This window comes from Cyprinodon tularosa, unplaced genomic scaffold, assembly GCF_016077235.1.
Source record: "Cyprinodon tularosa strain WSP-4 unplaced genomic scaffold, ASM1607723v1 ctg555, whole genome shotgun sequence".
Lineage (NCBI taxonomy): Eukaryota > Metazoa > Chordata > Actinopteri > Cyprinodontiformes > Cyprinodontidae > Cyprinodon > Cyprinodon tularosa.
The window spans coordinates 251,356-278,306 of record NW_024039291.1 but is presented as its reverse complement, the minus strand read 5'-3'; the positions used below and the strand labels follow the sequence as shown (position 1 = coordinate 278,306).

Genomic DNA, 26,951 nt, shown 5'->3' with positions numbered 1-26,951 from the left:
ATGAGGCTTCAGTCGAAGCAATTGCTACTTTTATGGTCAGAAATGTGTTTGAAAATGTCATTTAAATCATATTTTTAGAACCTGCTGAAAGTCTGTTTTATAAGACCTTTTTCCACAGATTTTGGATTTTTTATGTTTTTAATATCAGAGAGAGAGAGACAGGTGGAAAAACCTTTAAACAATCTGAAGACATATAATCAAAATGATAATTAAAAAATTAGAGATTATGAAAAACCATTAAAAAAATTACGCAACAGAAATTAAATCTCCATTTATCGTTCCTGTTTATGCAAAAGCTAATAAAAATGTAGCCGAGACAAGAAGTAAGAAAATGGTTCTTTGAAATGAAGCGTAGAGTTTAGATTCACAGTGATGAAGGAGACGATGATGAGGAGATTGTTAGAGCTTCTGGTTTAGACCTGACCTGCAAATGTTAGGAGGAAATGAGACACTGGTAGCAGGAATTATTGTCGTTATGGACAAAAATATGTCTTTGATAATTAAATCATTAATTCCACAATGAAAAATTATTAACAGCAAATTTGGTCATTTTTAAAGGTATTGCTTATGTCTTAGATTCCTATTTTTTTTATTTATAGTAGCTACTGGAGAAAAAAACCCTAGTGATAGATGAAAGGAAGTGACTATGAAAATATAAACTTAACCCTGCAGATTACTGCTTTATATATATTCTTAATAACAGATTCTTATTTAATACTTATTTCATCCTCATCCATGTCAACCTGTGGACCCCCCAGATATGAAGACAAAATGACGTCAGAATGAAGATTTTCTACGGTTAACATGACGCCCAGAGTCAAATAGTAGAAATACTTCACTTTAAATTTCTCATGGAAATAAAACAATGACAGAAAATATCACTGATGGAGAATATCTACTGACTTTTGCTCTTTATTTGGTAGCTAGCATTCAAACTTTTAGTTTAGAGTTTTATAAAATTCTGTAGATTTCTTACATGACGCCAGAGAAGAAGCTATTTCCACATCAGCAATACTGAATGTTTCATTTCTATATGCGGTGGCCTCTGTAACGACCGTCAATCTGCAGCTCAGTAAAATCAATCCGTTTTCTCTTTATCCAGATTTTAGCTGTAATAATGTATATATTTCTGTTTTTCTGTCATATATAAGCTTATTTATCAATATCACTGCAGGCATGTTTAAACATGCATGTGTGTTTGTCCCATATCATGTTTCTCCTTTCCGTATTTCATCAACTACAGTACCTTCCTAGTCTTCTCATATTTTCTTTCTTGTCGCAGACTATACCGGCATTGATTTCATATTATTTTATTTATTTGCACAATGGTCTAGAGTTTTTTCTTTTTTTATTTCATTTATAATCTTCTTCTCTCCGGCGGATCCTGTTACTATTTGCTTCGGAAAGCTCAATTTCCCGACAGAGATCATCTCATCTCTCCGTAAGTTGCGGCTCTCGGGCTTCAGCTCGCCGTGTCTCTTTATGAGAGTTTACTGTAGCCTGGCTCGATGGTTTTGATTTTCTGCCACCAAAATAATGCAGTGTCAGGTTCTGAGCCTCGTTAGGGGCATGAATGGACAGCCAAATGAACTTTGACACCGATCCATACGTATTGTTTTCCTGTCTCGTGCTCAATCACTTGATTCATTATTTTAGGAGTCATTAGCCGACTAAATGCTTCTATTGTGAGGCCATCTGTTGTTGCTTTATTTGTTTTTATTGTTGGGAAAGGAAGGGAAAGGTTCCCTGTTTTACCTCCGAGCGTCTGACTCAAAGGGCTCTGGTCTATTCTAGACTATACAACAGCAAACGTGTCAACAAATGTTTGACAACTGTGAAATAAAATCTGTGTTTAGCTGTCAAGCACTGTCAGTCAGTGTGAAGAGGACTCCGTGGAAATAAAGATGAAACATGTCTGCAGTTTGGCTTCATGGAGCTGCTTACTGAAGGGCTTTTAACCTGGAATTTCCAGCTTGTTGATACACAACTTTACACAAGAGCTTTGATTAAATAACCTTTGATCATTGTCTGTAACCCGAAATAAAATAGTGAAGCATGAAATTGGAATTTTTTGAAAATTTTTGGGGTTTTGTTCTTGTAAGATAATTTTCTTTTAAGGTTTACCGGACAAGCAGGTGAAGAAGCAATTGCCCTGGTAATTATCCACTTGTCTATATTCAGCTGCATACTCTTGCATTATTCACATCCTTCAATTTACACCGCCGGCCGTGTGTGTCATCGCAATGAGCCGCAGTTAGCAAGCCCCGTTATTATTACAGGAGCTGTCCTCCCATTTCTATCGGCTGTCTCTCTCGCCAAGCCAAACTAACTCGCATAATAGGAAAAGTTTCCCTCCCAAATGTTAATGACTTTCAAAGCACTCTCAGCCCCCTTCTTATTTTATTTTTTTATTATTTGGGCAGATGAACAGAGAGCAGAGCAGACATTAAAATCATCTTTGCACTCACCTATAGGGGTGCTGTGGAGTAACACCGTCTCCAGGTTGCGTCCATCGTTGTAGAGGGCGAGATGCCACGTGCCGGGGTCCATGTACTCTATGAAGCCGGTTTCCTGCAGGCCGCTCAGCAGCAGGCCCTTAGGAGTTTTTGCAGTTGAGATGGGATCAGTCAGGGACCTGGGGAGAGCCTTCCCATCCAGCAGTTTCACAAAGTCAAACTGGAGAAAAGAAAGCAACCGAATCAGGTAATTAGGCTAGACTGCAAACAGGGCCGTGCCAATAGAACCAGATCAATAGAAACAGATCTAAACAAAGGAGGATATTCACATCGGAGCAGGCATCCCTAAAGAGGGACGCTGTCCTGCAGGATTTAGACGTTTCTCTGCTTTAGCACAGCTGATTATGATGATTGCCGTTCTCAGCTTTCAGCTTTCAATTCAAATCAGCTGTGCTGAAGCAGAGAAACCTCTAAAACCTGCAGGACTGCGGCCCTCAGGGACCCGCTTTGGGGATGTAAAGTTTACCGAGATTTTATGATTGCATCATCATGTAGAACACAGACATCAGCCAATGAAGATTTAGATTAGTTACCTTTTTTAAACAATGTTTACGTCAAGAATGATGCCTTTACTGCCATGACAAGCTATGCTGCGCTAATTCATTCATCCAACCGTACTATTGGACCGGTATGGCTATACGCCAATATGTTAAACCTACGCATCAGATTGGATCAGAAAAAAACGGATCTATGCATCTCTACCTCTATTTCCAGCAACTTCTCCTTCAGGTTTTCTACAGAATAATTCAGACAATGATCCATGAAAAAGGAGAGACTGATTTAATCAGAACCCCACAGGAAAACATTCATAAACTAAAACACAAACTGCACCTAATCTCTAACCCACTCATTAATAAACAACCTGTGATGGATGTTTATTGGAATAAAACTTGTCGAAATTGTTTTTGTTGAAATAGAACTTTTTCTAATGTATTTACTGCCTAAAATAATAAAGATAATAAAATAAAACAGCGACTTTTACAGTTGCATTTTAATATTTGCTCATTTGATGCCTGATGCCAAAATAATTCAAAGCTTTGATAAATATCAGTTTTTGATTAAAGTTTAATCTGATGTCTTTCCTCTGATTTCCTGTAATACTCCTGCAATACAAATAAACCTAACTTTATGATTCTGTGTTGGTTACATAAACTGCATAAAATCTGATGTTTCTTTTAGTTGTAATATTAAAAATAGAGAAAAAAGTTCAAAGGTTCTAATATTTAGCAGGTTCCTGCAGCATAACTGTAAATGTGGTTTTATTAGTGATGGAGGCTAATTAACAAAGGTACGACCATTTATGTCTGTTTATAAATCATTATCATTTCCTGAGAACCTGTGAGGAGCAAAGACTCAAAACATCCGGTGCAAAAAGCAACCAATGGATGTTTAAAAACTTCTTCTGTTTAGAGTTTGGTCACACGTAACGTCTCATTAGAAAATTACATAAAGTCTCTTCTTGGTTGCTTGGAAACATGCCGCTGTAGATGGAGTTTGGCCTTTTTCCCCCCTAAGGTGCTTCAGTAAAGACTGAATGAAACATAAACTGGTAAAACTGAGACATTTTCTATGATTCATTTTATTGCATTGTTTACAGGATGCAGAATGAAACTGAGCCGAGTCCAAAGATCAGCAGCATAACTCAAGTTTAGTTCAGTCCCTGGACTTCACACATACACTACATTATATATATATATATAGCGTAAAGGAAACGAGATCCAAAGGGATGACTAGAGAATGTAAGAGGTTGGCAGCAACAATAAACTCCAGAAGTTGACATACTTCTCAAGTTTTCTTTCAAGAAAAAGCCCATTTGATCCGTCTATACTGCTCTTTTTTCTGACTCCTTCATTCCGTCCTCCCTGGAGCAGCAAAGTCCTCGCTGAGTTTATTCCCCTGGAGGGCTCCGTGTCACACGAATGTCAAAATCAGCTAATTAGACCTCTTCATGCAGACAAGAGCAGAAAAGCACTGCTGTTAAAAATCAGATGAGTCAGACTGAGACGTTTCTTTGGTCTGTCCATGTCTGTGTTGCTCGGTACAGCACCATCCAAGGCTGTGCTCAGTGTGAACATGTGTGCATTTAGAGACACACAAACAATCCTCCTTTTGTTGGGGGGGGGCAACATCCACACTTCTTAAGACAGCTTGGATTTCTTTCAATGGGCAAAATATTCGGTTTTTCAGTAGGAAACAGCAATATGTAAGACTAGAGGCTGCATCTGATGAGATTAGGAGCCGCTGCCTGATTACTCCACAGAGAAGACAATAAAAACGGTTTTCCATCATCTATTACGCCGCGCTGTAACACAACTGAAGTCACAATTTAATTGCTCTCATTTGCATATTCGCCGTTTCTCTTGTCAAAACAAGTTGGAAAAGGTGATTTGTTCGCGGCTCATAACTGTTACCTGTTAAACAGCCAGGTAAGAATTCACGCTCTACTTGATTGCCAAATCAATCAACCTGTTATTGTGTTCTCAGAATTCAGCCGACAGACAGGCATAAATAGTGTTTATGGACACCTGTCTGACTGTAAATCAATACTTTAGGGCTGAACAGAACGGATTTAAATCCACAATGGGAAAGAGGATTCCAGGAATGATAATAGAGCAAAGAGAAAAGCAATTAGACGGAGGGAACAACGATAAAAGGAAACATTTTTAATTTCAGAACCAAATATTCCTGCAAAAAAGAAAGGAAAGGAAAACCGTTCTGTCTGCGTGAAATATTTATCAGTGAGAACAAGAATGAACCAAAGTTCAGTTAATAAGCAGGAAACCCGAGGCTGGATGAAAGGACCCAACTTGAGAGGAAAATCTGGAAGCAGTGGCAGGTGGAGCGCTGCGGCCCATCTGGATGAACAGCATGCCGCCACAGGAGCAATCTCTACCTGAGTGTGCGTGGGCGGGATGTTTCTCCGACCATAGACCCCCAGCAGCGCGTTGTGTGAGAGGGACAGATTGAACTTGACGTAGGTTGGATGGTGCACGGTCATATGAAACCTCCAGAAGAGGCCCGGCGGGATCGCCTGGCTCTGCTGGCTTCCGATGTCCATCTCACCGCGGTCGATGGCGCGGCCCCTCACCCATTTTTCTGCAGGTGAAAGAAAGAGAAAAAAGGCGATACAACTTAGTCACATTGCTGCAAATTTATCAAGGTGGACAAGGAGCCCCATTCAGGCAGCGATTGTTAACCAACCTAATGTCCTATATAACAGCAGTGAGATCAGCAGCACAGCTAATTAAGTGAGAGTGAATAGATCTGCAAATGACTGAGTGAGGCTTTAAAAAAGCACCTTTTCAAGGAAGAAGGCTTTGGCCGTCCTTTGGATACACTGTGCATAAAGAGGAGCAGCTTTAGAAAGGCAAGGCTGGGCATGAAAGCTCTCTACAGGGGCTTTGTCATATGCTATATTAGCATCTGCTAACAAGAAAGGAGGATGTGTGCGTCAGGATGTGTGTCAAAGAAAAGAGAAAAAGTGAGGAGGACCCCCCCCCCCACACACACACACATGACCACATGCATTCACAAACAGCGCTCAGCTCATAGATAGTGTCTTGAGTGAGAGCTGGCCTTTGTGTTGGAAGAGAATAGGTCTTTCCAGCAGTCCCTCGGCCACCAGCGCCTCTCCGCTCTCAGGAAGCCTTTATCAAGCCTGACTCCTTTGTGTAGGGATCTCTCCAGCCGTCTTTGTGCCGGCCGTTATAGAGAGATATATCTCTGCTTCTAAACTAAGATGGAGGAAATATGTTGACAGAAGGGAGCCAGCCAATCGTTACCAGCACAAAGGCAGAAGAACAGTTAGGGGCAGATTCATGGACAACTCTGCCCGCTCTCAATCCATAACGCCCGCAGCTCCACCACTCCATTATGGCGACACCGTGCCCCCCCACAGGCCGGCCGCCATATATCACCTGCGCTGTCACAGCCAGCTCAGAGTGCAGGTCTGGGAGGTACTGTTAGCTGGACTGGAGGTGGTTTAAGGAAAGGCAGCATGTGTTTGACTTCTGCAGGTCGGTCCTGAACTCCACTCGCTTACAGATGTTAGAGGGTTCCAGCGTGTTTAACCCAGGAATTCAATCAAATCAAATATTTGTTTCCAGCAGGGACTTTTTCAGCGGCTAAAGTGGAAGAAGGTCCGTTATATTACAGCAGAACCAAACAAGCAAGGAACAGCAATGACCCAAACACCAGCAGATTAATCAGTAAACTACAACGGTTTAGTTTTAGCAGATTATAAAAACAAAGCATCAGCAGAGCCGTGGTTAACAGACAGAGTTGTTGACAGAGTTTTATAAAACATTACTGGTCTAATGAAATGTTCAAACATTCACTGTTAATTTTGTATTGAGAATCATCAGTAACCTTCTTATTATTTCAGTCGTTTCTGGTTTCTGGTTGTGGTGAACGTTCCTCCACCTTCACGCTGTGGATGCTTATCTTTTTAACTACTTCACAATAAATGATCGACTTATTCTACGACTGATATATAATCATTACCTATCGGTGATGAAGAGTTGGTCGTTTGACTCTACTGAGCTCAACCAATGATGGGATCTGATGTTAAATAGGATATGAACATATTTATCTTGACACAAGTTTTTCTGTAAAAAAAAAAAACAACAACTTTCCATTCTTTCATCATGTTGAAAGAATAGAAGAAAATTGTTGGGATCTGGAGGTCTGTCCACTTTCTCCACCAGAGGGCGTACTAGATCTCCTGGAGCCGGAGCTGATTGCACCACCTGTCGCTCGTCTGCTCATCAGGAGATCTGTATTTAAGGAGGTGGAGGACGTCTCTCCAGTGCCAGAGTGTTTGCCAGTTACGGTTAGCAAGCCTGAGCCAACCTGCCTGTCTGAATCTCTGACTCCCTGAAAACCAGAACCTGAACCTGATCTGTTCTCTCCTCTCTGCTTCCTAGATTGAACCTGCCTGAAACCTGAAACCCTGAGGAGTTTCTCTGCCGGTAATCTGCCTGCCCACTCTCTGAAGAAACCTGGAGAACAATGCCTGTCAAAGATCTGCCTGCCCGCTCTCAGAAGATACTGGAAGGAAACTCAAATCTGTGATCTGCCAGCACTCCAATTAAGCTCTGCCTCCGCCTAGCCCTCAGCCTGCCGACAGCCTCTGGACCCTCAAGGTCCCCCCCCCCCCTCTGCCGCTCTGCTCAACCCCAGAACAGGTACAGCCCTGCACACTCTCATCCTGCAAATTACCTGGACCTCTCTAACTCCTCTGTCCCCCTCTGCAGTGAACCCACTCGTGACCAGTCCTGGATCTGATTATTCTGTGTGCTTTCAGAATCCACTCATGACCAGACGAGTTCCCCTTTGGATCAGTTCATTATTTGTGTTCAAACATCTCAATAAACCTTTGAACTTTTCTCCTGCCTCTGAGTGTTCTGCATGTGGGTTAGACGCCTTAAACCAAACACGACAAAAATAGAAAAGAAAAATTCGATTGCATGCCTGCATGTGTGAATATGTGTGTTTATATAAAAGACTGTATAATTCTGTTGTTAAATGTATTTATGTTTGGGTCAATAGATTTTGGAAATAAAGCAAAGGTAGCCTCTTTTTATTTGTTTATTCCATAAATGATCTTAAATCCTCCTCATCAAATGTCCGTCTGTGTTTCCTCCTTATAGATCTGCGCTGGTTGGACGTCTGGGGTCGGTTTTAGAAGCTACCTTTTCTACAGTTCTGTCTATTCAGGCGTATCTAGGACTGACCTCAGCTCAATGGGAAGATTCGTTTGTTTTGACGTCTGAAAGTTGTGAGTTAAACTGCAGCTCCTCCTGTAACCTGCTGATGTTCCCATGGGCAAGGCACTTTCTCCTATCTGGATATCAGAGCGATACTGAGTGTTACTGTGATGATAAAGGGCTCTGAGGGACAGGCATGACGGGAAAAGGGATTTAAAAAGAGAGAGACCTACAGTTTGCAAACTTCTGGGATTCATTTAAAGAAATTTACGTTTCTTTTTAACTCTGCATGTGATGATTTCATGATAGATGAGGCGTCAAACTGGTTAGTATCTCATGTGTTTGTCTTTTAAGCTTGTCTTTGCTTAGTTGTTAGTAATTATAGCCTTCCTGTCTATATCAATCATAATGACACCATGTGACATATATTAGTTATCAAACTCTAGCTTTCTCTGTATCACCTAGATTATTCTGATCCTTACTTATATCTAGTTTACCTAAATCTGAGATAAATACTCCAGAAAGGAACCGTTGTTTGAGTTTGCGTTTGTCTCGTCACCATTTAGCACCTGTACAGGTAAAAATACGCCAATGTCAGTCAGAAGGTGATTTGTGGGAGTGTTTTGTCCACTTCCAGCCTAGCATAGCATTAGCTGTAGGAAGACCTTTCAGATGCACACTTCATGTAAATAGCTTGGGAGGCCTTGGTGGAATTTCACTTCTGCTCGCATCAATATTTGCCATCCACCCAGCAGCAAATGACTTTGCCCGTCTCTTTTTGAACATCCTGTTATAATATTGAGCCCTAACCTTTCAAAATGTCAAACAGCATATTAATAAACACAAAACCACTGCATTTATCTTTTTAATGTAGCTCTTACTGGACAGAAATAAAGTTTGTCAGTAAGAGGCAATATGATGGGTATTAAAGAAGCAGCTAAAATAAATATAAAGCAAAAGCTTTAAAAAAGAAAAGAGATAAGATTCGTTTCATATATAGTTTTCAAATGTTATATCTTATAAGATACAAGCTTCGATATTCGTTTCTTACATTTGAGTCGCCTCCAAACGCAGTAATGTTTGCATTCAGAGTCCCAGCAAGTCTACCTCTGCAAGCTATTTCTTTTAATGATAAAACAAGTATAGAAGGTGTTGGAGGATTGGATCTGCTGAGCGAAGAGCTCTTTTATTTAGCTGTAGATGAATGGAACGTGAATAGAGCAGGGCATCTGATGAGCCCTCAGACATTTGGGCAGATGAGCAAGCATGTTCCTCTGATGATAATTACTCCACAGCGCCTCTCTGAGCCTGATGCAACAAAGGGACAGAAAAGCTGCATGCAGGTCAGCTGCAGGGAGGAGAGGCAGGCTGTTTGGAGCAGAAAGACAGGAGCAGCACGCCTTTACAGTAAAAGTTGGTGGCACCGTCATTTTACACTGGCTGATGCAAGACAGAAGAAAAGCTCTCTTCGTTTTATTACTTTTCTCGCCCTCAGTGGAGGGCAGTCCTGCGGCGCCTGAAGCGTGAAGGTCTAAGGAATTTTTGGGAAGTAACATTAAACAAAAAAATTCATTTTTCCAGCCAGTCCCTCCCAGCTCCTCAGATGACTGCTGTCAATCATTCTGCTCTCAACACAAAACCTCAAACCATCTTTGAAACTATGAATCTTTGCTTGGTTCACCTTGGCAGGCTTAAATGAGGGAGGCAGTATGCAAACAGGGAGAGACGATTTCTTCCCGTTTCCTGGCTTTATTGAAGGAAAAAAAAACTGCTAGAAATTCACACTTACTGTTGATTATTAGCACAAAAAAAAAGAGATAAAAATAAATGGTACTGCATGAATCTCTTCTTTTCATCATTGTCCAGCAAGCAAAGCAGCTTCTGAGCAGAGCATGTGTGAGGTTTAAGAAAAGCGAGGCTTCTTTTTATTATTAGAAATAAACAATTAAAGGGTTTCTTCTTCATGTTTACCATCAAACCACAGAGCGGCCTTGAAAGAAATAATTAATCATTAGTGGGCTTCTATAAACTAAATAGTCTGCATTAAATAAATGATCCTGTTCTCGCCAATTATGCAGGAAATGCTGCATGATGCACTCAGAAATGCTTCTGCTTACACTTGACTCCTGTCAGAATCATAAAAAAAAAATAAAATAAAAATCAGATTTCTGTAATAAAATGTAAAATCTGCTAACATCTATTGAACACAGTATGAGCCACCATCCGCCATGCAGCTGCCCACATTCAATACCAGACTGGGGGGATTCCTAAAGAACGCCTTTCTTCCTATAAACTACTCATCAATAAAAGCCGCCGGTGCCACAAAATATATAGAAGAAAGTGACACCTGTTAGCGTGTGACTCCTGGTGAAGTTAGTGAGCTTTTATTAGGAGCAGGTGGGATCTGTAACTCTGACCATCTGCTGCATCTGTGTTTTAATATGAACACATGGAAACAGCAGAGGTTTAGGTTTGGCTCTAATGTGGGATGGTGGCCACCATGCTAAAGCCATCCATCGCTTCAAAGCTTCCTATTGCTGCTAAACTAAAGGAGTCTGGACCGAACTTTATCCCCACAGCTGCTGCTTCCTTTCTGCTATGCTAGTTTTGCATCGTTGCAGGTTTGGTGATGTAAGTCAGACGGTTCTAGGATGCCAACCAGTTTGATAAATGAATATATATATAATATGTATTCTACTTCTGTGCCAGTCATGGTAATGCCTTTTTATGACTCAAAAAAAAAACTTGAACAGGAAATGATTTAGACATCTTTTACATTTAAGTGCAACAGAAAGGTTGGGATTCACTGGCCTGCAGAGCTGGATTCACAATCTATCAACTTTCAAAAGAGTCAACTGACCTAAATCAAGATACAAGCAGGAAGCAACTGAAACTTTTGAGAAAGTTCAATTAAAGACTTTCCCCATTTGTGTAGGAGAAACCAACACGCCACTGGTTTGTTCTTTGAGACTCAACTCTTCATTTCTTCATTATCCGCCTATATATGCACGTTCAATCGTAGCGCCTCGTCACTAAAACAAATCCTTTGTACATCTAAAACACTTCTTGGTATTAAAGAATTTTCTGAAGGTTATGCGAGCAGCAGACGGTTTGTTTAGAAAAGTGGATGTTTGACCACTTTTCTACCACTTTTGGTGTTTGGAAAAGCAGATGGTTTGTTTATAGCAGAGTTTGTTTAGTTTGTTCTGCAGAGCTACTTTACTGCAGCTCTAAACTCCTCCTATATAACTTCACCAGGCGTCTGCAGGACCTGCTGAGGTTAAATCAGCCATTTGGTTCGGCTGTGATGGAGCAGGAAGCCATCTATAGCTTGAGGACATTTGCTTAAAAGAACTGAAAAAATTGATTTTGGTGATAAATGTTTATTTTGTTCATGTTGCTTAGTTACAGTAACGACTGAACTGATCCAGGAAGACAACACATGTTATGAAATGTAGGTTTGAATCAGCAAAACTGACCTGCACCTCATTTGTTTAATCTAAAACACTTTCATTGACCAAACCTAAACTGAGTACTAATTGCAGTTTTTTCAAGCATGGTTAGTGATTCATGAAGCTGTAAGTTTGTTTGATAAAACACACCCGACAACGGGGTTCTTACACTGTTACGTAACAATCCAATAAAACCATTTCTTTCCATTTCTGTTTATACATGAATAATTACAATCTCTCTAAAGATGGCAGCAGAACCATGAAAAGCAGGTCGTTCCCTCGACAAGCCTCGGATGTTCCTTTAATCTCAGTAATATGAATGAGTTCCACCTTATAAAAAGGGAGAGAAAACCAGCACTTTGTTAATAAACAACAAGGATTCTGCAAGCCGCCATTTTTTGTTAATTTATTCACTTTCTTTGGGTTTTAGTCTAACTGAACATCTCCCAGAAATTCATAACAAGAAAGATTCAATTCTTCCTGTCTTCAGTAGGAGCCATTCAAATTTTCCCCATTTTCCTTGGCTGGTCCTTGCTTTGTCCTTGGCTGGTCCTTGCCTTGTCCTTGGCTGGTCCTTGCCTTGTCCTTGGCTGGTCCTTGCCTTGTCCTTGGCTGGTCCTTGCCTTGTCCTTGGCTGGTCCTTGCCTTGTCCTTGGCTGGTCCTTGCCTTGTCCTTGGCTGGTCCTTGCCTTGTCCTTGGCTGGTCCTTGCCTTGTCCTTGGCTGGTCCTTGCCTTGTCCTTGGCTGGTCCTTGCCTTGTCCTTGGCTGGTCCTTGCCTTGTCCTTGGCTGGTCCTTGCCTTGTCCTTGGCTGGTCCTTGCCTTGTCCTTGGCTGGTCCTTGCCTTGTCCTTGGCTGGTCCTTGCTTTGTCCTTGGCTGGTCCTTGCCTTGTCCTTGGCTGGTCCTTGCCTTGTCCTTGGCTGGTCCTTGCCTTGTCCTTGGCTGGTCCTTGCCTTGTCCTTGGCTGGTCCTTGCCTTGTCCTTGGCTGGTCCTTGCCTTGTCTTTGGCTGGTCCTTGCCTTGTACTTGGCTGTTCCTTGCTTTGTCCTTGGCTGGTCCTTGATTTGTCCTTGGCTGGTCCTTGCCTTGTCCTTGGCTGGTCCTTGCCTTGTCCTTGGCTGGTCCTTGCCTTGTCCTTGGCTGGTCCTTGCTTTGTCCTTGGCTGGTCCTTGCGTTGTCCTTGGCTGTTCCTTGCCTTGTCCTTGGCTGTTCCTTGCCTTGTCCTTGGCTGTTCCTTGCCTTGTCCTTGGCTGGTCCTTGCCTTGTCCTTGGCTGGTCCTTGCCTTGTACTTGGCTGGTCCTTGCGTTGTACTTGGCTGGTCCTTGCTTTGTCCTTGGCTGGTCCTTGCTTTGTCCTTGGCTGGTCCTTGCCTTGTCCTTGGCTGGTCCTTGCTTTGTCCTTGGCTGGTCCTTGGCTGGTCCTTGCTTTGTCCTTGGCTGTTCCTTGCCTTGTCCTTGGCTGGTCCTTGCCTTGTCCTTGAATGTTCCTTGCTTTGTCCTTGGCTGTTCCTTGCCTTGTCCTTGGCTGGTCCTTGCCTTGTCCTTGGCTGGTCCTTGCCTTGTCCTTGGCTGGTCCTTGCCTTGTCCTTGGCTGGTCTTTGCCTTGTCCTTGGCTGGTCCTTGCGTTGTCCTTGGCTGGTCCTTGCGTTGTCCTTGGCTGGTCCTTGCTTTGTCCTTGGCTGTTCCTTGCCTTGTCCTTGGCTGGTCCTTGCTTTGTCCTTGGCTGTTCCTTGCCTTGTCCTTGGCTGTTCCTTGCCTTGTCCTTGGCTGTTCCTTGCCTTGTCCTTGGCTGGTCCTTGCCTTGTCCTTGGCTGGTCCTTGCCTTGTCCTTGGCTGGTCCTTGCCTTGTCCTTGGCTGGTCCTTGCTTTGTCCTTGGCTGGTCCTTGCGTTGTCCTTGGCTGTTCCTTGCCTTGTCCTTGGCTGTTCCTTGCCTTGTCCTTGGCTGTTCCTTGCCTTGTCCTTGGCTGGTCCTTGCCTTGTCCTTGGCTGGTCCTTGCCTTGTCCTTGGCTGGTCCTTGCCTTGTCCTTGGCTGGTCCTTGCCTTGTACTTGGCTGGTCCTTGCGTTTTACTTGGCTGGTCCTTGCTTTGTCCTTGGCTGGTCCTTGCTTTGTCCTTGGCTGGTCCTTGCCTTGTCCTTGGCTGGTCCTTGCTTTGTCCTTGGCTGGTCCTTGGCTGGTCCTTGCTTTGTCCTTGGCTGTTCCTTGCCTTGTCCTTGGCTGGTCCTTGCCTTGTCCTTGAATGTTCCTTGCTTTGTCCTTGGCTGTTCCTTGCCTTGTCCTTGGCTGTTCCTTGCCTTGTCCTTGGCTGGTCCTTGCCTTGTCCTTGGCTGGTCCTTGCGTTGTCCTTGGCTGGTCCTTGCCTTGTCCTTGGCTGGTCCTTGCTTTGTCCTTGGCTGTTCCTTGCCTTGTCCTTGGCTGGTCCTTGCTTTGTCCTTGGCTGTTCCTTGCCTTGTCCTTGGCTGGTCCTTGCCTTGTCCTTGGCTGGTCCTTGCTTTGTCCTTGGCTGGTCCTTGCTTTGTCCTTGGCTGGTCCTTGCCTTGTCCTTGGCTGGTCCTTGCCTTGTCCTTGGCTGGTCCTTGCCTGGTCCTTGGCTGGTCCCCTACAATTCTTTTTTTAACATCAATCTTTGTACTAACATATTCTTTCTGTCATGATTTGTGGACATTAAGATCTAAAGAGAAGCGCCATCTCCTGGTCAGACCCTGTAATTCAGTGAAAAGGTGGAGTCAGAGTAGGAAAATATGTGAGCCCAGGAGGAGGACAGAGGCTGGAGGTTCAGGGAAGTTGCTGCCATTCAGGTGGCGTTTGACTGGGAGCGGCCATTTTGAATGGCTGCTACTGTAAATCAGAACAGATATATTTTTTAATTCTTTCCTCAAATTTGGCAGTTTTCATAGAAGTAATTTTCCGCTTTAATGTAGCTAAGCGGCTCAAATGCTGTTTTTTAAACAGGCTCCAGTTTCTCCAAAGATAACTTCCCCTCTTAACCAGTAAACATGGTGTATTTGGAACTTCATGGACTGGATTCATCATGACATCCCTGCTGAAGCTCCTGTGTTTTAAAGGGCCCATTTAATCAGTGTTTCACGTGTGAATCCGTGTCTCCTTGTGTGTGTGTGTGAGAATGAGTGTGACAGGCCAGTGTGGAACAGGAAACACATTAGGACTCGGGGACACAAGGTCTAATTAATTCCTCTTGCCTACGGGTTATTCAGGTAAAACAATTACACCCATAATCTATTTTTTAACACTCTGTCTTTGCAATTAATGTTATTACCCCTCATGTTCTAATGCAGCAGAGAACAGCAGTAAACTACAGGCGGGATCTTGGTAACAGGACATGTCTAAGGAGGCGGAGCAATGACTGTCAGTGCGTTTATGTGTGCGTGAAAATCAATACCCCTGCATGTAAATCACACATGTTCAAAACAACATTAATGGACGTTCGAATGCAGGAGAGATTGAGGTTGCCGCAGGATGAATAAAAATATCACGATGGGCAAGGTCTCTTTAATTACTTGGATTCAATTAAGGTCCTTTTGAGCAGGTGGCTTAATAAGCTTCCATCCTCGGGTCTCTGCAGCCTAATGAGTGTCAGTCAGAGTCAGCAGAAGCTCCTGGCCTCAGGGTCTGTCCTCGCATCCCACCAGCAGGTTACATCTGGGACAGACGCGTCTCCTCGTTCACCAGGACTGTTACACCTTTAACACGTGTTACACAAGATGACACAAGAATAAAGGTTTTCAGCTTTCCGTTACTCAGTTCAACCAAAGGTTATAATAAGCTAGAGTGTGCAGAGTTACTGGCTGTGAGTCAGTGGAGCTCAGAGGGAATTTCTGCTCTTCAACTCTGTCGTTATATCAAGTCCAACTGGGAAAAAATCACTAGAAGGTTTTAGTAACAAGATGAATTGATTTCCATGAGATTTAAAGAACTTTTCTTTAACTCTGACTTTTAGGATTGATTAGAGGACATTTTGAAAATGTTAAACTTCCAACAGAAGCTGTTAGAGTTTGACAGTAACGGTAAAAACAAAGTAAGAATAAAAAATACACCTAATAAATAAAAAAGCTTAAACAACTAACCACAAAATCATCAATGCTAAACGTATAAATACACAAAAAAATGAAGAAAATGGAAAATAACTTTAATTATGGGGCAATAAAAAAAGAGAATAATCTAAAAGATAAGAGCTTTGGTGTATTATTATATTTCATTTGATCGTATTTAAAATTGCAGAAATCTTCCATATGTTATGAATGAGTCACAATCTGTATTTATTAAATAAATCATCTAATTTTCAAACATACTTCTTATAATATTCAAATTTTTTAATTATCTGATCATTGTTGTATGTCTTCATTTGTAATTTTTTTGTAAATAAAATACAAATATACTAATAAGACAATGATTATTTATATGAAATGTGTTTAATATAATTAATAACATTTTCATATTGAATCAAGGTTAATTTAATGGGAATTATAAAACATTGTTATTTTCTATCAGTCTGCTGGATTGAAAAAGATCCTTATGTCTAAAAATATATTTTTTATTCTCTGTGCCTTATTCTTTAATCTTAGTTCATTTTATGAGAAAAAGATTGAAATCATTGGTAATATTTTTTAGATCTTTTGAAAATAACAATAAATAGTTATTATAAACAATGCTTTTTTTATTTTTAAATGTTTTGTATTTAAGCTAAATGAGGAAATGTGGGAAAACGTGTTTATTTAGTTTCGTTTCTTCGTTTTGTTCCTGATCAGCACAGCAGGACTTAGAAAAGAAAAATGGAGAAAATGCAACGTTACAAAAACAGACTATTTCTGGGACCATTGGACCAAAGATATCAACCTGCTCCTAAAATAAATTTAATCCTGAAAAAGGTCTGTGCTCCTGATGAACTGCGTCCTCCACTTTGCAAACTTTAAATCATTTCTATTTATCAGGATGTTGGGGATGCAGTCTGAGTTGCATGCAGGCATGTTTCCGCTCTCTTCAGTCGAGCAGAGCGCTCCCTGAATGATCTGAGCTCTATCTGCATGTGTGTTCGAGCTGTAAGCATGCGCACGTGTTACACCCTGAGACAGAACCCCAGCGTGAGAAAATCAATGCATCCGGTGTTACACGGCCCAGTCCATCAACGTGCGCACACGTGCACCGATGTGCGTTGCACACACAGCCTGGAACATCTCTGCTTCCGCACACACACACTCTGCACAGCCGGACTCCTTTCCACCCTCTCTGCACGCAGTCTGGAATATTGATGTGCTCTTTAAGAGCCCTCCTTTCTGTCTGTGTCACAATCCATCCATCTAACCACACCATCAGCCCCAATGAAAACAGTTCAGCTCTGGCTCTCCTACCATACAGTGGTTTACACAATCATCACCCCGGCTCAGATGGCATTCTGCAAGCTCCGCGTTTCATCATCTTCACATTATAATGAGGCAATACTCCTCTCTCAGTTTGTATCATTTCATGTTATTAATAAATCAGACGTTCCTCATTGGCTGAGACATTATTCCAACACTCTCATGTTCTTCATTAAGACAGGGAATTCTCTCACACAAACTTTCTTTTCTCGGCACTTCTGTTTTCATCTGCACCGGGGGAATTTCTGCGTGGGATGCACATTTTAGTGCGTGTGGTCGCGTCTGCAAGCTCTCGTGAATGCATGTCAGATAAAGAAACTGAAATCAGTTAGGGTGTGCAAGCACCAGCTTGTGGTTGATTAGCATGGAGTGAATGGCAATTAATGTAACACTAATTAGAAAAGCTTTTATGTGATGAGGACTAAGAAAGGCTGCCGGTTGATCTCCAGAAAAGCTGCAGGAGAGAGCACTAGAAGAACATGAAATGCAGCATGTGTGGCTTGACGAGGCAGTAGCCATAATGTGGTTGACATAACACGTCAATTAGCATCTCACACAGCAGAGCACCATCTCTCAGAGATAAATTAAATTACTTTTTTTTCTGAATATTTAGATCAAAAGAGCAAAAACAAAGAACTTCCAAAAAGCCTTTCTGCATGGCACTGATGTTGATATAAAAATAAGATAATTCCTGAGCAACTACAAGCAGATTATTGCTCCAAATCAATGTGCCAAGATGGCTTCATCTCTCCCTGCAGTGCCATCGTCTCCAAAAGAGAACCAGAAAGGGATAACTATGCTCCTCCAATCAGCCTCCCCTGCAATATTCATATTCCAACTTTAATGCTCCGTTTATTGCAGCGCATCAAAAGTAAAATTATTTATTTTTCAATAACAAGCAAACATTTTTATATTGGTTTCCAATAGAAAAGCCGTAAACCGACAGTATGTTTTATACAGCAGAGGAAAAAAGGCTTCAATAAGTTTGTGACATTAGATACTGGTAGCAAAAATCCAATAGAAAATAAATTATTAGAATTATTTTCATTGATTGGATATTAATGCATTCAGAAGAAAAATGGCAACTGATGCCTTCTGAGCCCCAATGATTCTTCACGTTGGCATGAACCCTGAAAAAGCTGGACCGATCTTTACTCTGATTGGGAGTTTTCTGGAGATTTCTCAGCTCTCAAACAGAGGTGCGAGGATCCAGCCAAGCGGGGGCCACAGTCCGGCACCTGGGCGGGTAAAACGTACAGCTACAGGTAGAAAAAAAAAAGATTAATTTACGGGTATAAGGGAAAAAATCTGGGCAGGTTTCATAGAGCATAAATTAAAGTTATTATTTATATTTTCTTATTTATGACCTCTACATCTTAATAAATAAACTGATTCAAGAGTATCCAGCAAAGTAATTTTTAAACAATGAGACAAAGGTTTATACTTTGGCCGATTTAAAGCAGTTCATGTGTGAACGCAGCACTCTGGATGCCAGCGTGAAGCAATGATCTTTTCTGTTTCTGTTATCATGACTATTCTGCTGCAGCCGGAAACATAAAGCTTTTTGTGTTTGAGCATGTGAACAGCTGTGTGTTCTCGTTCTGACTACAGGTCGGGTCACACTCTAATATTTACGGGTCTGTGACCCGGACGGGTTATATATGCACTGCAAAAAATCTAAATCTAGAAAAGTCATTTTTTCTTAAAATAAGTGCATTTGTTCTTGAATTGAGGAGATAAGAGACATTTTGCCAATGGAACGAGACAATTTACATTTAAAATACGAAAACACAATTGCATTGTCTTATTTCAAGTGCATATTATCTAATTATCTTATTTTAAGAGTAAAATTACTCATTCCATTGGCAGACTATCTAATTTACCTACTCAAATTAAGGGTGAATACACTTAATTTAAGAAATTTTTACTTATTTCTAGATAATTTTTGCAGTGTGGGGATTATTGCAGGTAAGGCGTCGGCTCTTGGTTCTGAACTCTGGGGATTCAGGCGGATACAGTTTTTAAAAATCGGACTCCGGCCTGAACTCCATCTTTAACCTCCTACTCCTATTGGTGCAGAATCCTTCCTATGATGCCGCATCATAACCAGAACTACATTCATTTTGGACCCTTCTAAATCTAAAGAGTAATCTCTTTTTTTTTCATCCTTCCTGACGTTCTGTTGATCTTTCTATAATTGACCATTATATGAAGTTATAGTTGTGAATTTTAAGGAAACAATCGAAGCACGCATGGCCTCTATGGAGAGTCGCTGCATAAGACGCCACTGCTGCAGAAAAATGATATTTCATAGTTGTTTAAAGTTTACTGCACCTCATTAGGCAAGATAAGAACCTGCGGTAGCATCAGTGAAGTTTTAAACCAAGGATGCAACGTTATGCTGATGGTTTGCTACATCTGGAACGAGAAGAGTTTAAAAACTGAGGATTAAGCAAAAAATGATGAATAAGAACCTGAAGAAGAAACGATGCGTATTCTTCAGCAAGGCAGGTATCCCAAACACACGCCATGGAAACCCTCCACTGGTTTTACAGACTAGAATGGAGGAAATCCCACAACTCGAGCAAAAATTAGGGGGGAAAAAACAGAATACAGAATGAAAAAGAAAAGAGGCTCCAAAAGCTGAGTGGCAAAAAGTTTGAAAATCACTCCTGAACAATTTATTTACAAATGAGATATTTCAAGGCCATCAAACCAAAATGGGTTTAAATCTATTATATCTACTTTGACTAAATGTTTGACCTGTTTTATTGTAGATGTGTGGATTATTTTATTTATTGCCAACTTCTAATGGGAATTTAAAGTAAATTGTGACATTAGAAATATATTTACTGTGAAACAGTTTGATGTGTTTGATATCTACTTTCCTTTTTTAATTGTTGATCAAATATCTGAAGTTCTTTGCTTCAGTTTCATGTTTTCATCGATTATTCTTCCTTCCTCCCAGTTTAACTTTCCTTTCCACCATGACATGTTTGATCCTCTCTGCTCTCACCGTCCTCTGTGGTGTAATCTTGGGGATTGTGTGGTCTCTCGATGTGAGAGGTGATGGGTAGAGCAGGATGAGTGTGATAATCTGCCACACTGGATTACAGCCTAATCTCTAATCTCTTTGGCCCTCCTCTGTCAGGGGATGCCTACACCGTGCCAATTTTATTAATCTGAGCTCCCATGCATCAAGAGCTTAGCTCTGCCCATTTTCATTCCCCTGCTTTTATCAAGCATGTACAGCAATAAGAGTTAAAACAATAGCGTGTGATGACGCAACACTTCCAAGTGAAAGTCTGACCCCTGAGCCGTCCGTAGTAGGATTTAGCAGCCGAAGAGTGAGTTAATCCCTAAAATGTGAGGATTCATCGGGAATAGTTGCTTCAGGGATGTCCCAGGTAGACTAAAATGCAGAGCGCTGCAGTTTGGCTTTCTGTATAAATGCCGCACACGGATTTCAACTGTCTCCGATGTAATATCCATCAGAGTTAGACCAAGCATGAAGGTTGCTGTGCCCCATCTCATTTCATGACGGGAAAAACTCCCAATTAATGTCCCATTTCATGGGGTTAAGTTTGGGCTAAAGATGGGAGAAGGCAGCGCAGAGAGAAGCAGTTCCAGTCATGGCTGGATGGAAACTGGCACTGATTAACCAAATAACCACCGTTTCTGAAAAATCTGTTCATTTCTAGGCTGATGGCTCATTTTGGATTCAATCATTCAATATTTGCACAGTGATTTGGAATAAGGACAGAATCCTAATGCAACACAAACTTACTGACATTTTACCAAATACTTCAATCTGATGGTATTTTAGCAACAACATAAAACACGTTTAAACATAAACTATGAATAGATAAGATTGATGAGGAAGTACTTCAACCAATATATATGTATTCTAAATATCCGTCCATTTTCTGTCACGCTCATCCCTGCTGGGGTGGCGAGGGCTGCTGGTGTCTATCTCCAGCTGTCAGTGGGTGAGAGGCGGGGTCCACCATGGACAGGTCTGTCCATCGCAGGGAAACAAAGAGACAAACAACCATTCACACCTGAGGAGGATATAGAGAAGCCAATTATCCTAACAGCCATGTTTCTGGACTGTGGGAGGCAGCCGGAGTACCTGGAGAGAACCCACGCATGCTCAGGGAGAACATGCTAACTCCAGGCAGAAAGACCCCGGGCTGGGAATCAAACCTGGAACCTTCTTGCTGCAAGGCAGCAGTGCTACCCTGCTACCCACTGCGACACAATGTAGCGGCTAGTTAGCTCAATATAATGAATGACATGCCGGCTCCGACGTCGCCCGGCCAAACAAGGTCTGCGTCACTGATTGACAGTGTTGGGAAAGTTCTCTTTCTACGTGAACTAGTTCAAAGTTCAGTTCACACATTTTCAAATGAACTAGTTCAGTTCATAGTTCATAATTCAAAATTTTGAACTAAGTTCACAGTTCCAAAAAATGAACTAGTTCATAGTTCTTTTTTTTTTCCATGTATTGCTCAATTACATCATAGCCTACTGTAGAACCACAGACAGCAATTATTTTATCAGTTGTAACTCTGAAACTGTGCGTCAGATTTCATCTTCATATCCAGTTTTGAATCCTTATCCAACCAGGGTTTACATTAGCATTGAGGGGACAGCATTTCCCCATTGTTGCTTTAATGCTTTGTTGCTGTCCATTCACTTCACACTAGTAGCAGCTGCAGCTTTCACCCCTACAGTATATTCTCAAAAACATCAGGAAAAATGTGCTGCTTGAATGGTCTTTTTTATGAGTAATTATTAAAAGAAAAATAGGAAAGTAGTCTTTAAGGTGCAAATGTTTTTTTAATTTTAATATTTTTTTCAATTTGAAAATTCCATTTCAGAACATATGCCGTTTCAGATTTGCTTTGGATGTTACTGAAGTGCGGATTTTTTTCCTGAAAGCCGGCGGGCAAAGTTTGCAGAGAAATGTAAGATTGTTGCCATCATCCTCACCGACCACCTGGTCATAAACTTGTTTTAAGTGATCATACTGCTGCTTTGTCGCCTCCATGCTGCTGTGGCTTCCACGCTGCATTTTGTTTTGATGACGCACGCGGCTGTAGGCTACGACGCTGGTAGCTGGTGTTGCCAGATTGGGTGTTTTTCCCGCTACATATTAAGGCCTGTTTACGGTGTGATTTAGCCGGGGTTTCGCCTGGAGGGCTTTATAGAAATCTGGCAACCGATTGAACGGAGCTGAACTGAGAGAGCGTGCCGTTCACAGACACCAGAATGAACGAGTTCACAATAACGTTCATCAGGCAGTAATGCAGTACGTTCAGTTCACGTTCGCCCAAAATATGAACAAGTTCATGAACTTACGTTCAGTGAACGCATTCAGGCACAACACTGGGTGTCGGGGGACTATATATATATATATATATATATATATATATATATATATATATATATATATATATATATATATATATATATATATATATATATATATATATATATATATATATATATATATATATATATATATATATATATATATATATATATATAGATATATAAAGTACTAAGGACTCTGGATGATCCAGGCTGTCAAAGAACGCTCGTCTCCCTGCATCCTCCAACCTTATTAACTTAGTGTTTTCTTAATGAGAACATTTATTGACCTCATGAAGCCCCTCAATGGATTTCTGTTTCTAATAATCCAAGACAGCAACATAACCTTTTCCTGTTGGTGAGAATAGATGAAACCTCAGCTGCCTTTTGAGGTGAATAGCAGAGTGTTTAGTTGGCATTGGGTTCTGTGACAAATGGCTGCAGAATTTATTAGCTCCGGCTCCAATCAGAGCTGATGGGAACACAACAACAGGGTACACATGCTAATTTTCAATAAGCCTGCCTTGCCTGGGGGCGGCTGCAAAGTTAGCTTTTTTTCTTTAATGAAACACAAATTAACTGACCTAACATCTCAGACGTCACTTCGAGCTCCAGCCCTCAGAATGACAGCAACAACTCAGAGAAAATGAACAAGACGGATTGATTTTCCTTTCTCCAGCAGACAGCTGGCAGCTCATTGCAGTCCTGCTGTGTGAGGTTGGATTCTGCAGCCCGGACGACATTAATAAACCCATCAAACCGTCTCACAAAGTCCTGATGAACAGAAAGTGGGACCTAACACAGCTGGTAGGACGCTGTGTCATGCCACCCCTTCATGTTGCATTGCCCTACAAATGATGGACTGGGAGGCAGTGGAACTGGTTACTGGATGTTTTCCAGTTCATAGGCAGAGCACCCAGAATTCCTTACTGGGAAAAGATTAATGTTAGTGGGAAATGCTACACCTATAGTTTATAATGCACTTGATCATTTAAATAAGCACATTATTGAAATGATCAGACGCCACCAGAAATTCACGGTTATTATGTTTTATCTATTTCATAGATAGAATGACGCGGTGGAAAGATTAAGAAACACTAACATCAAAACTTTACTAACTGATGTCTAATAAGTTTGGTATTTATATTTATCCAGCCATCCTAATTATGTACTTTGTAAAACCCATCTTTGCTGGAATTACATCTGCTACTATCTTTAGTATGTTTCTGGGATCTCTGCACTACGACTGAACTATATGCAGGTTTTTCTGTATTCTTCTCCATCTATTTTTCTATTGGTTCTGAACGGATTCCACGCCCTACTAAAAAAGAGCCGACCTCAAACATGTTTTCTTATAAGGATTTTTGTCCTTATGGGGACATTTAATGCCTTTTTCATTTCGGCCAAAAAGTTGAAATATGGTCTAATCTAATCAAATTTCCTTCTCCTCCATCACTGCTGTGGAAGAATCGGACTCATCAGTGGTTTCTTTGACCAATGGCGTGTTTCTCTCCTATAGACCGGGTGTGTGGAGAGCTCATTAGCTTGGTTATTTATATTTGAGAAATTAAGAAGAAGAAATTCTGGCAGAATCCAAAATAAAGTCAGAGGTAATTCCTTCACATGACACATTGGTTTAAGGATGAGGTAGAATGGACTATTTGTATAAGTATTTAATAGTATTAGAGTGCAATAAATTGGGGACGGAGTGGGATAAAGAAAAAAATAATCACAAATAAATAATAAAACTTGCAATTTTTCTACCTTAAGGTAACTTTTAGGTTTGATTTTAGGCCCAGAGAAACTGTGATCAAATGAGCGAAAGGAGCCTGATTGTTCTTCTCAGCTGCAATGCAGACTAGCCCTAGGCCAGAGTTTAAATCTGATGCATCAAACAGAAAACAACCAAATTACCTGAAGCTCAGCTCACTCCACAGCTGCAGTTTAACTCCGGGCTGGAATACAGCTTCCAATGATAAACTTATTGTTTAATATAAATATTATCTTCAGCTCAGCTGGTTGGAGATAATCATTATTCAAACAGCTACGGGCTGATGGATGAAGCCAGGTGTCGCGGCCTACTCAATACAGGTGGCAGATAAGTACAGGTTACTATGGCAACACAAGGTGGGTTAGATTAGCCAAAAACCTGTCTGATGAAAGCAAATGGCATCGTTCTGCAAAATAAGACCTGCTCTTTTCAACCGCAATGAGTGTGTGGGCGTGGCCTGGGTGTGTGGGTATGACATGAATGTGTGGGTGTGGCCTGGTTTCTGTTTCTTTGCAGGGAATGTTTCCCTGAAATGTCCCACAGTTTGGGGACTTATATGTACTTGTGGGGACGAACCGGTCTAAGGACTGAGTGTAGGGTTGGTTCAGGTGTGTGTTGATAGGGGTTAGGCTCTTGGTTAGGCCATAGAAATGAATGAGAAATCAATCAGAAGAATAAAAATCAATAGAAAGTCCCCACTAGAAAGGTGTGACACCACGTGTGTGTGTTTGTGAGTCTCACCTCTGTCCCCGGTGTATGTGTTTTCCGGGTTGAGAGTGTCCAGCAGGTGGATGGAGCTGGTGGGTCTGGTTTTGCCACGCTCGTCCTGTTGATGGTCCGCCGAGCTCAGGCCGTTTTCATACAGCTGGTTCTCACCGTGGCGCAGATGCCAGGTCAGGCCTAACAGGTGGACGGCTGCAGACACACAGGGAGGAAGAAACGCAGCGTGTCAGGGGAGAAAGAAAAGCAGCGATAAAAGATCATTATTCAAGGCATGCAGAGGGGTGTGTCTGGATCTTGTTTAATGCCCATCTTAGAGGACTCACTCTCTTTACGCGCTTATTAGTGCCACCAAGCGATGGACAATTAGCAAACACACACAATCGCAGACGGCGTCACACAGACATTTAACTGGTGCACCCGTACGAGCACACGTGATTGCCGAACGTAGCAGAGGTGGGCAATTAAGGCAGATCTTTAGCGCTGGAGCCCAGGGCTGGTATTAAAGCGTTAACACAGTCTTTTATGCATGACTAATGATGCTTTGAAAGCTGCTGCAGATTCACAATCCATATGGGGCTTTTAAACAACAAAGGCTAAGGCGCATACAGGATTCCCCCTCCCACTTGTAAAAGTCTTTACTAGGACAACAATCCTACTTGCTGTCAAATAAGAAAAACCAACATCACGCCCCTGAAAAGAAATTAATTAGCGTCTTTCAAGACTATCGATAAAAATGGAGCATTTATCTGTGTCCAACCAAACGTGAGGTTCTTTCCTCCTGAGATCCAGCCTGCAAACTGCTTTAGTCCAACACTTTGCAAGAATCTGTAAAGGTTATGTGCCTTTGCTGGTGGGAAGAACAAAGCGAATGAAATACATCATTGCAGGTTTTTTTCTCTCCTGACACATTTGGAACATCAAACAAAAGCAAAGACTCAAATCATAAAGTTGTGATGTGCTGGTGGCAGTCAAAGGAGGACTGCTGCATGCAGATCAAGGTGAGAAACTTCTAAAGACTTCAAACATCTCCGCTGTCTACCGCCGCCTGCCTGATGATTGCACAACGCCCAGGAAAGGCACCCGTCACTAGCCTGCCCCAAAATGGCTGTTTAGCAAAACACATCCCAAATTATTTTAGGAAAGGCTAAGACAGTGGCATCGTCCCGTTACTGCACGCTCTGTGCATGCAGGCAAGCACAGAACCTTCTCTGAACACACACCCGCTCTCTCAGCCACACTCAGTCCCCTGCTGATGAGGAATGCCTAATTAAACCTCCAGATATTTCAAAGCCATTTGCAGTTACTTTCCACTGAAGCAGAGGGATGAAGGGAAAAATGACGACTTTCTCTGCAAAATCCAGCAAATGAATGAGGAGCTCCAAGAGCGTCATGAAAGCCTGGTCCCTCGCTGAACTTCTGTCATCTGTTGGGATCAGGAAATCATTTATTTCAACGCTGCAAGCTCTGAGTGGCTCACACCACTTTTAGTTCAGCTATCTGCTCATGCACAATGCAAACTCTTCAAAGCATGACTACAGACAGATTCCACTGCCATGAGAGGGAGACAACATGCATCATTTAGCTCAGACTAATTAAAGTGTCAGCCGTGACGAGGCCAGACGCCTGCACATGCGCCCATTCTTCAACGCTCTACCTCCATTTTAAAAAAGATCTCCTTTTATTCCCATCACTTTTTATGGAAAGAAAAATGCGTCAGGAATTTTCTCATTAAGATACTGCTGTGAAATCATTTGAGCTGAGTCACTGCGATGCTAGAAGATAGAAACATTAATAATATTATAAGACAAACAGTTGCCTAAATGATCTCTCCTGTACTTTCGGTTTAATGGATTTTGTTTTCGGCCTGGTACAGCTTGGACTACATCACAGGCAGACAGGTGGGGAGAGAAAAAAGGGAAAAAGAAAGTTGACAGAAAACTATACTGTTGTTGCTTTGAATCACATTTTTATTTAACAGTGACAGAAAAATAGAGAATCCACCTGCGTTTTCCTTCCAGCGAGAGCCCAT

At 41.6% G+C, this 26,951-nt stretch overlaps 1 protein-coding gene across 2 annotated transcripts in view; it reads right to left on the bottom strand.

Moving 5' to 3' along the window:
* tenm1 (teneurin transmembrane protein 1) overlaps positions 1–26,951 on the bottom strand; it is a 349,430-nt gene that overhangs the window by 143,060 nt on the left and 179,419 nt on the right. Inside the window, exons 6-8 of one of the 2 annotated variants that reach the window (XM_038305307.1) lie at positions 24,941–25,114; positions 5,410–5,612; positions 2,469–2,676 (exon numbers count right to left, since the gene is read on the bottom strand). In XM_038305307.1, the coding sequence (XP_038161235.1) occupies positions 2,469–2,676; positions 5,410–5,612; positions 24,941–25,114 (585 nt within the window). Of the gene's footprint in view, positions 1–2,468; positions 2,677–5,409; positions 5,613–5,814; positions 5,939–24,940; positions 25,115–26,951 lie in introns of those variants that run through there. The other variant, XM_038305308.1, reaches the window with a different exon arrangement.